Below are 11261 nucleotides of genomic sequence, written 5' to 3'. Positions count from 1 at the left end.
TTCCCTGCATGTTTTTATTTGCAGAACTTGAGCCACGCTTTCCAGTTTAAGAACTCCTCAGAGCAATATACATAAAAATTGTATCACAATGTGTTTAGAGGAAAAAACACTTTCAACCAACATTATAGTATACAAGCAGGGGACCCACAAGGATTTCTGGCGGTTTCTCATTTTCCCTCCCTCGCTATTTCCAGTTTTCCTTCCCTGAAAGCCCCCACAGCCTCTCCCCTTTGCCTGCATCCTTCCCTCCCTCCAGCAGCCTCTACCCAGGAAAACTATGACCCAGTTTGGTGGTGCAGGCCGCCAGGCCCAGTTGTATAGTGGGGAACCCGCAAGGACTTGCAGGGCGCACCTCATTCCCCTTCCCTACACTATTTCTTTTTTTCCCCCCACACCTCCCGGCAACCCCCATATCCTCGCCTTTCCCTGCTTCCTTCTCTCATTCCCCTCCAACCAACCAATCTATTTTTTATCTGTCTCCCATCTTCAGCTATACTTATGATTTACTTCATTTACACCCCACCTTTTCCCACAGTGGTAACCCAAAGCTCTACGTAGGGCTGCCCTTGAGACTGATCGGGCGGCTCCAGCTGGTACAGAATGCGGCAGCGAGACTCCTTACAAGGGTCTCGCCCCAAGAACATATAAAACCAGTGTTCTGCCACCTGCACTGGCTCCAGCTGGAGTATCGGATCAGGTTCAAGGTGCTGGTTTTGACCTTTAAAGCCTTACACGGCCTGGGACCTTCGTATCTTCGGGACCGCCTCTCCTGGTATACCCCCCGAAGATATTTACGGTCATCTGATAACAACTTACTGGTGGTCCCTGGCCCTAAGAGTGTGCAGCTGTCCTCCATGAGAGCCAGGGCCTTTTTGGCCCTGGCGCCGGCCTGGTGGACTGCTCTGTCCGGTGACATCAGGATCCTGCAGGACCTTAAAGACTTCCGCAAGCCCTGCAAGACAGAGCTATTCCGCCAGGCCTATGGCTGAGGACAGCCGCATATATCATCTGCTGGCCTCCCTATTACCCCCCTTCCTGTTATATCGTTGATGTCAACGGAGGGGTAACCTGCTGAAAACACCCAGCAACGCGAATATAATTAGGCGCCATTTGAAACTTTGTAATTCCGTGTTTTAATTGGGATTTTAATGTTTTAAATTTAGATTCTTATTGCTGGTGCAGTGATGTTTTTATATGATGTTACCCGCTCTGAGCCAGATTCGGCCGGGGAGGGCGGGTTATATAAATCACAAAATAAATAAATAAAGCGCCTTACATCATTCTCCTCTCTTCCATTTTATCCTCACAACAACCCTGTGAGTTAAGTTAGGTTGAGAATATGTAACTGGCTCAAGGCAACCCGATGAGCTTTGTTTCAGTATCCAAAGAGGGGGGCATGTTGAGAATTAGATCTATTGATAGTATCCTTTAGTTCAAATAGAGGTTTAGCCTAACAACCTTGCTGTGGCAAAGTTTATCACTAGCCACCATCCTCTTGGCAGGAGCCCCGTGGCGCAGAGTGGCAGACTGCAGTACTGCAGTCCAAGCTCTGCTCACAACCTGAGTTCAATCCCAACGGAAGTCGGTTTCAGGTAGCCGGCTCAAGGTTGACTCAGCCTTCCATCCTTCCGAGGTCGGTCAAATGAGTACCCAACTTGCTGGGGGTAAAGAGAAGATGACTGGCACTGGCAAACTGTAAACAAAGTCTGCCCAGTAAACATCAGGATATGATGCCACCCCATGGGTCAGGAATGACCCAGTGCTTGCACAGGGGACCGTTACTTTACCATCCTCTTGCCAAGACTTTAGAGATGCTTCTTTGTACTTTACAAAGCACTTCTAAGCCAATAGAGGAGGACGATTTCAGCTCCTGCCATGTGGCATAGGGGGCTGTGGTATCTAGGAATCAAATTCCCCAGGGCAGAAAGGACTCACTGGAGGCAGGAAGTGTGGAAAGGATGGGCAGCTTGCTGGATCTAGGCCAATATATGGAAGGGTTAATGATATCAGCTGAGCACACGTGATAATATTTAGGGTTGCCAGGTCATCCCTGGCCACTGGCGGGGGTGGGGGTAGGGTGGCCAACTCCAGGTTGGAATACTTATGGAAATTTGGGGGTGGAGCCTGAGGAGGACAGGAACCTCAGTGGGGCCCAATGCCATAGAGTTCACCAACCAAAGCATTCATTTTCTCCAGGGGAACTGATCTCCATAGTCTGGAGATGAGCTGTAACTCCAGGGGATCCCTAGGCCCCACCTGGAGGCTGGCATCCCCAATAGTACTTCACAGCTTACCTGTCATTACGATGAACAATCCTAAGCACGTGCAGTCAAGCTCAACCAACCGTCTTGAAATTTTCAAGTACATTCTTAGAATTTCAATGCATAAACATTAATAATCTATAATCATAACAAAATAAGTGTGAGATGTTAATTGGACATGAAACTTTATTTACTTTTATGTCTGAAAAACTATCTTGGCTGTTTAGACATCAATTATGTTCGATAAGGTGATTATTCAGGTAGTATTGTTAATGATGCCAACTTTCTGTGATGAATTAGCATGGCAATGTAATCTGTTTGACCTTTTTAAAAATTCTTCGTCCCTTTTAACTGTATTGATGATATCCCCACTTGCCTTTTTTTTCTCCTTTGTATTCCCCTTATATTGAAAAATAAAAATGTTTTTTAAAAAAAACATTAATAATCTAGTGCCTGCAAAGGAGTTGTCATACAAAACTTTATTTTTGCAAAACTGATAAAAATAGGGGCGTAGAACTTTCTCGTTTCATGAGGATCATCATTACTAACAATGCACATTGATTATAAAAGCATAGAAACAAGTTATCTGAGACAGCTCATTGCTCAGTCAGCATCGGAACACACTCTTCTTCTAATGTCCTCACAACTGCCTCCCCTGAAATCCATTATTAGCCACCATTCCATGTGGGAGGCAGAAATTCTTTCTATAGGAAAGAAGAGTAGGTCAAGACTGCTTAGGATGGCTTCTCCTATTCGGGAGTATACTGGTACTTCTTCACAAAGTGATCCACAAGACGTTTCCTGGTCGCAGCCACTTCTTTTTCAAAGGAACTTATTACACTTCTTGCAGCTTTACACTTAAGAATTGAAGGAGAAAAAATTTATTTCATCGTGGAATAATTCAGAAAGCTAGGCATTGTTAGGAGTTGCTTTGGGTTTTCTGTTCGAAGGAAGCATTACTTCTTTCATTGCCCTATCTTTCTGCCATATACCACACAGGGTTTTCACTTCTTCCCTCAAAGCTAAGGTTACCAACCTCTAGGTGAGGCCTCGAGATCTCCCAGAATTATAAGTTATCTCCAGACTACAAAAATCATATTCCCTGGATATAGGGTAGCCAACCTCCAGGTGGTGGCCGGAGATCTCCCGCTTTTACAACTGATCTCCAGCCAATAGCGATCAGTTCCCCTGGAGAAAATAGCAGCTTTGGCAATTGGACTCTATGGCACTGAAGTCCCTCCCCTCTCCAAACCCAGCCCTTCTCAGGCTCCACCCCCAAAATCTCCAGATATTTCCCAACCCGGAGCTGGCAACTCTACCTGGATAAAGCGGCTCCTTTGGAGGGTGGACTCCACGATATTATATGTCATCGAGGTCCCTCCCCAGACCTTCCCCCAAATCTCCACGAATTTTCCAACCTGGAATTGGCAATCCTACACCACAGCAAGATGCACAAACTCCTGCTGAACAGCCTCCTCACTGAGATAGCAACAGAGATGAAGTGCAAAAATAAATAAATCCTCCAGTCAATACTGTAGAAACCAAGGAACAGGAAGTGTAAACCATCTGCACTTTCTGTCTTCCCATAATGTAGAAATATACCATGAATGTTCCTTTGGTCTATGACATATTACCCCATGCTTCTTATATTCAAATACTGTGACAAACAGCAACAAACTACAAGTGAACCTTCATATCCCCATTTGGGTTGCCTGCTCCAGGTTGGGAAATACCTGGAGATTTGGGGGGTAGAGCCTGAAAAGGGTGGGGTTTGAGGAGGGGAGGGACTTCAGTGGGCTATAATGCCATGGATTCCACTTTCCAAAGAGGCCATTTACTCCAGGTGAACATCTCGGTCACCTGGAGACCATTTGTAATACCAGGAGATATCCAGCTACCACCTGGAGGGTCGCAACTCTACCTTTTCAGCTAGGGTTGCCAACTCCAAGTTGGGAAATCCTGAAGATTTGGGGGTAGAGCTTGGGAAGGGCACAGACATCAGCAGGGTATAATGCCACAGAGTCCACCTTCCAAAGCAGCCATTTTCTCCAGGGGAACTGATCTCTGCAGTCTGAAGACCAGTTGTTAATTCTGGAAGATTTCCAGGCCCCTCTGGCAGGAGTCCTTGGGGGCACGGAACATTGGGGGACATCTGAACTGACCCTAGAAGCTAAAATGACTAAACTGAGGCTATTGTATTTTGGTCACGTCACGAGACGACAAGAGTCACTGGAAAAGACAGTCATGCTAGGAAAAGTTGAGGGCAGCAGGAAAAGAGGAAGACCCAACAAGAGATGGACTGACTCAATAAAGGAAGCCACAGCCTTCAATTTGCAAGATCTGAGCAAGGCTGTCAAAGATAGGACATTTTGGAGGACTTTCATTCATAGGGTCGCCATGAGTCGGAAGCGACTTGACGGCACTTAACACACACACACACACACACACACACACAGAGAGAGAGAGAGAGAGACACACACATTGAACAACAGCGTGATGTCACTTCAGGGTTTTCCTCAGAAGTAACATCATGCCATCACCTGACAGAAATTTTCCCCTTCCTTCCCCTCCCCCAGCCATTAGAGCAGCAGCATGAAAGAGGAGCATGGGACAGGAACCTGGGAAACCTGCCTGGAGCCCATCAAACCTAATTTCAACACATTTTTCTGGTTTGGGCCATCCAAGAGTTTTTCTTGGATGCCCTCCATGTCCAATGAGATGCACTGACAACTTCAGAATAATTGTATTCTATATAGCGTGGCCTTTATTATGGGCCCTATTTCAACAATCCTTTGCATGCTGTCACTTGTAACAGTGTTAGCACTGTTTTCCATTCTTAACAGCACATGATAGGAAATCCTAGACTGGTCTTCTCATTTATCTGATGTTGTATAACTGTCAACTGCCATTTTTTCTCCAACTGTTTCTACACCACACATACGCCCCTAAAGTTAAGCCAAGCAGAAGTTTCAAGATGCTTCCCCAAAACCACTTTTGTCTAGAGGAAAACACAGGTATCCATCTAAGACCACTTGTTACTCACAAGGAAAATTTTGACCCGCTCCTTCTCTAATTGATAGTATTCCTCTACTGTCAGATCGTCCACATCCTTGGAGAGGGTTAAAAACCCACAAGTATCTTGGCTCCTCTTGGTGTGTTCCAACCTACAATGGAAAGAAAACAAGACAACATGCTGACAGCCAGAAAGCCAAGAAGGAGAGGGGCTGTGGCTCAGTGGCAGAGCATCTGCTTGGCATGCAGAAGGTCCCAGGTTCAATCCCCGGCATCTCCAGTTAAAGGGACTAGGCAAGTAGATGATGTGAAAGACCTCAGCCTGAGGCCTTGGAGAGCCGCTGCCGGTCTAAGTAGACAATACTGACTTTGATGGACCAAGGGTCAGTATAAGGCAGCTTCCTGTGTTCATGTGAGGAATTTCTGGTGCCCTGCTGTAAATTCTTACTTTGTACCCTCTTCCATCCTTAGTCTGAAAGCTAAGCAAGTGATGTGTATGTGGTATATATATATCGCTGGTCTGTATATATATATATATATATATATCGCTGTCAAGTCACAGCTGACTTATGGCGACCCCAGAGGACTTTCAAGGCAAGATACATTGGGAGGTGTTTTGCCATTGCCTGCCTCCGCATGGGCTGAGAGAGTTCTGAAAGAACTGTGACTGGCCCAAGCAGGCTTCATGTGGAGGAGTGGGGGATCAAACCGGGTTCTCCGGGTTAGAGTCCGCCACTCTTAATCACTACACACACACACTTTCTTCTTCTGCAAATATAACATGGCCAAGCTTTGGAAAACAGTTTCCATTATAAACCTACTCTCCCCAGAGAGTTCAAGGTAGATTACAGCACTTGAGAGAAAATGGATACATCCAATAGCCCTCCTTCTCTAGTACACACCTGCTGTGATGTGGGAGCAATGTGTCCATACTGCTTGGAGAACGGGTGAATAAAGCAACCACATGGGCAAACCCTATCTAAGGATGCCAGCCTCCAGGTGGGACCTGGGGATGCCCTGGAATTACAACTCATCTCCAGGCTACAGAGATCATTACCCCTGGAGAAAATGGATGCTTTGGAGGGTGGACTCTATGGTATTGTACCCCAATGAGGTCATTGTCCTGCCCAGGCTCCACCCTTAAATCACTTGGAGTTCACCCACCTTGAGATGACAACCCTATTCCCATCATGCGGGCACACCCATACCCATTTGGCACCTTCCTTTGCAGCAAGTGCTTAACCAGAGGCAGGAAGAAGAGTTGGTTTTTCTATGCTGACTTTCTCTACCACTTAAGGGGGACTCAAACAAGCTTACAATCACCTTCCCTTCCCCACAACAGACACCCTGTGAGACAGGTGGGGCTGAGAGAGCTCTAACAGAGCTGTGACTAGACCAAGGTCACCCAGCTGGCTTCATGTGTAGGAGTGGGGAAACCAACCCGGTTCACCAGATTAGCGTCTGCCGCTCATGTGGAGGAGTGGGGAATCAAACCCAGTTCTCCAGATCAGACTCCACCGCTCTTAACCCGTACACCACACTGGCTGGTGACAACATTTTGTTCACAGACCTCTGCAGCACTCCCCATGCATTGATTGTGATCAATAAATATTACAGAAAAAGACCAAGGCAGACTAAACAACTGAGATTTCTTCAGATCATACTTGCTTCAAAGATCCTGCAACAAACTCCCCTCCCCACCAGCATACATTTGCTTTAATATGCAACGGATCTAGATTTCATTAACTGATCAGTATGATAGGCGGATGGCTTAGAATGCATCTTTGTAAATTCTGAATCAGTAGAATGCCACACAGGGATAGTTGCTCGCTATTTCCAGATTCGATTTACTATTGCGTCTGAGCCAGACCGTACTTACCAAGGATCGTGATCCGGCTCCCAGCCCTCCAGCTCCGTCAAGCAGAAAAAACACTTTGCCACATCCAAGGTTTTAGATTTGGCTACATCAGGCTCATTGGCATTTGGACAGTGGATAAAACCGGCTTTCGCCATCTGGACAAGAGGATAACCACACCTTGAATATAGCCATGATGGTGCTACTGCTGTGATCCCCAGAGTGGTACCTGTGGGCACTTTGATGGCATTCAGTCAGTTTCCCAGTACCCATTTGCCTCTTCCCCAAAACAGAGAACCAGTCCTGAATTTCCCCCCTCTCAGAAGAGCAGGAGGTGTTTCAGAAGAAGCCAGAATCCACCCGTCACCTTTGTTTCTGCATTATGCAGAAACAGTGGCCTCCAACCCAGGAGGATGCTGGAACTGCAGCCTCATAGCCTTGTGATTGGCCCAGGATACCATGGCAGCCATTTTGTGATAGCCCCCACTCTCTTTTCTCAAACTCCCAGAAGTGCTCAATAAGACTGTAGACTCCTGTGCCCTAACAGACAACAAGAAGAAGAAGAGTTGGTTTTTATATGCCAATTTTCTCTATCTTTTAAGGAGAATCAGACCAGCTTACTATCTCACAAAATCACACAAGGTTGGAAGAGACCACAAGGGCCATCCAGTCCAACCCCCTGCCATGCAGGATCCCACAATCAAAGCGCTCCCGACAGAGGGCCATCCAACCTCTGCTTAAAGACCTCCAAAGATGGGGACTCCACCTCCCCCCGAGGCAGCGCATTCCACCGTCGAACCGCCCTCACCGTCAGAAAGTTCTTTCTAATGTATAGGTGGAATTGTTTTTCTCTTAGTTTAAATCCATTACTCCATGTCCTAGTCTCTGAAGCAACAGAGAACAAGCTCGTTTCCTCATTAACACAGCATCCCTTCATATATTTAAACATGGCTATCATGTCACCCCTTAACCTTCTCCTCTCCAGTCCAGACTAAACAAACCCAGCTCCTTAAGTCTCTCCTCATAGGGCATGGATTCCAGACCTTTGACCATTCTGGTCGCCCTCCTCTGGACCCGCTCCAACTTGTCAACATCCTTCTTAAATTGTGGAGCCCAAAACTGGACACAGTATTCCAAGTGAGGTCTGACCAATGCAGAATGCAGTGGTTGTATTACTTCCCTTGATCCAGACACAATACTCCTATTGATGCAGCCCAGAATTGCATTGGCCTTCTTAGCCGCCATATCACACTGTTGACTCATATTCAGTTTGTGGTCCACTAAGACTCCCAGATCTCTTTCACATGTACTGTTGTCAAGCCAACTATCTCCCATCTTGTACCTGCGCTTTATGTTGTTTCTGCCTAGGTGAAGTACCTTATACTTCTCCCTGTTGAAATCCATTTTATTGCTCCCTGTTGAAATCCATTTTATATCCCAGCTCTCTAGTCTATCAAGGTCATTCTGAACTCTGTCCTCTAGGATATTAACTACCCCTCCCAACTTGGTGTCATCTGCAAATTTGATTATCATGTCCTCTATTCCATCATCCAAGTCATTTATAAAAATATTAAATAGTACCGGTCCCAGGACAGACCCCTGTGGCATCCCTTCCCTTCCACTGTCCACAACAGACACCTTGTGAAGTAGGGAAGGCTGAGAGAGCTCAAAGAGAACTGTGACTAGCCCAAGATAACCCAACTGGCTTCATGTGTAAGAGTGGGGGAATCAACCCAGTTCTCCAGATTAGTCCACTGCTCTTAACCACTCCACCACACTGACTCTCCAACACATATATAAAATTTTTATATAATATCCTGACTTCTTGACCTACTTATTTAGCTGGATACCTCAGATTCAGGCAGCTTATCACATTTGAAAGTTCTCTCTATGTCAAAAATTAAACAAAGCAATACAGAGTAGATTTGAATTTCTTCAACTCATAGAGGTATAACAAAGGCTAGAAGTCATAATGACATAAGAAATGCAGACATTTGCTGTTTGCAAACAAGTCCTTGTTAGATAATAGGCAAAGTATATACGTAAAATGCATATAATCCAGAATGCTGTTTCCCAGTGTATCCCTCATCACTGTTATTGTTATTTAGGAAGACTTGGTGATAAGAATATAACAAGGGCACTGCTGGATCAGACCAGTGGTCCATCTAGTCCAGCATCCCATCTCACACAGTAGCCAACCAGTTCCTCGGAAGTCCAATAACAAGGCATATAGGGTTGCCAACCTCCAGGTACTAGCTGGAGCTCTCCTGCTATTACAACTCATCTCCAGCTGATAGAGATCAGTTCGCCAGGAAAAAATGGCCACTTTAGCAGTTGGACTGTATGGCACTGAAGTTCCTCCCCTTTTAAATTAGCTTAAAATACATTCATCATCAAAAGTGAGAGTTCATAAGGTTTCAGTCTTACCTGGTGACTGGGGAGTGAGCCCTATTCAACCCAGTAGCTACTTTCAAACCACCAGGCTACTCACACACATTTTTTTTTGACTTTTCCAAAAGGTACTGAGTAGCTCCAGACTTACATTTTCAGGCGTGCATTTGCAGTTCTCCTGAAGAGGCCATTCTGCAAAGGTTTTCAGGCGATTCTCATAGCTATACATTTCTTTAAATCCAGACATGTTCTCAGAAGCTGAGCTGATCTCTCTAAGGAATAGCTCCATGTGGGCTGTCACTGTTAAAACCTCCTTCTCACAACAACCTGCTGCCTCCCTTTGTGTGGCCCACCTCTTTATATTTAGAACATGGGACTACCTGGATTGATTGGTCTCACCTGGAAAGATCAAGGTTGAGTTTTTCTTTTTTTTTAAAGGGAACCCCTCTGTAAGCGGCAGATAAGCAAGCAAATCTCTATGTTTTGCTTTACTCTTTGGTGTTTCATAGAATATAGAATTATAGAGTTGGAAGGGGTCACCAGGGTCATCTAGTCCAAACCCCTGCATAATGCAGGACATTCAAAACTACCTCCCCCCCCACACCCCCAGTGACCAGAAGATGGCCAAGATGCCTTCCCTCTCATCATCTGCCTATGGTCACAGAATCAGCATTGATGACAAATATAATGTTTAAAACTTGACTAGAGCAACAATCCAATTGGCCACTGCAGCTGTAATCTCCTTACCACTGGTGCGTTGTTTCATAGCCACTGGGGTAGCTAACTCCAGGTTCAGAAATTCCTAGCGATTTGGGTGTGGAGCCTGGGGAGAGCAGAGTTTGCGGGGAGGGGCTCGGCAGGGATGTGATGTCATAGAAACTATCCTCCAAAGCAGCCCCTTTCTTCAGGGGAACTGTTCTGTCGTCTGGAGATCAGTTGTAATTCCAGCAGATCCCCAGCCCTACACCTGAAAGTGGCAACCCTAAATTATCCACATTCTTCAAACTATTCGATTTCAGGGCAAAGCTGTAAATGTCCAAATGAACTGGATTGCATTGAAATGCCCAAACCCTTCAATAAGGTCATCCAGCAAGATTCCATGGAAGAGTGGACATTTGAACCTAAGTCGCTCAGATCCAAGTCTGACACTGTAACCGCTGTGCCACTCTGGGTGTTTATGTAAGAGTGCCTCTTGATCTCTGCCTGTGTTCTACCTGTAAATAAATCAAACGTTACAAAAATGTCAAAAGTCTCCAGGTAACTTTATTCCCAATGGAACCAATCTAGGTCACACAGTCCCAAGAGTTTCTTGGGGGATGGGGTATGTAACAATATGCTACAAAGAGAGGGTAGAAAATGCAATGGGGCGGGTTCATCAAGAGCCCTTCGTCTGCCATAAGGTGTAATTTCATCTAGAAACTCAAAGGCTACAATAAAAGCACTGTTGTCAAAAAGAACAGCGACAATGAAAAACCAGGCCTTTTCATGCTAGCTACTTCACTCATCTTTTTATCATAGTAAAGGCACTTGGATTTGTAAGGGTTTTCTGTAGAAAAATTTCCTTTATGCAGGAAATTCATGCTCCTTGTAACCATCTTGTTGAAGCGATTTTAGTGTATTTTCAGCGGGTGCTTTTGTGCTTGTTCACTGCGGAAAGTACCCGCGTTACTGTAGAATTAACACAACCCCAGTGGGAGGACAGTATAAAATTCAATTAGTAGATGCTAGACAATTTGGCTGTG

General features: G+C 45.5%; 1 protein-coding gene across 1 annotated transcript; it reads right to left on the bottom strand.

Moving 5' to 3' along the window:
• Nucleotides 1-2995: 2995 nt before the first annotated feature.
• LOC130487893 (baculoviral IAP repeat-containing protein 5.1-like) lies at nucleotides 2996-9808 on the bottom strand. Its single transcript, XM_056861442.1, has 4 exons — nucleotides 9671-9808; nucleotides 7153-7286; nucleotides 5305-5425; nucleotides 2996-3118 (listed from the first exon to the last, which is right to left on the bottom strand). The coding sequence occupies exons 1-4, from the start codon at nucleotides 9806-9808 to the stop codon at nucleotides 3011-3013; spliced, it is 501 nt and encodes a 166-aa protein (XP_056717420.1). The 3' UTR covers nucleotides 2996-3010.
• Nucleotides 9809-11261: the final 1453 nt, after the last annotated feature.

The sequence above is a fragment of the Euleptes europaea genome, chromosome 15, assembly GCF_029931775.1.
Source record: "Euleptes europaea isolate rEulEur1 chromosome 15, rEulEur1.hap1, whole genome shotgun sequence".
NCBI classification, from domain to species: domain Eukaryota; kingdom Metazoa; phylum Chordata; class Lepidosauria; order Squamata; family Sphaerodactylidae; genus Euleptes; species Euleptes europaea.
Note: the sequence above shows the minus strand (reverse complement) of the source record. Positions and strands in the feature narration are given on the sequence as shown.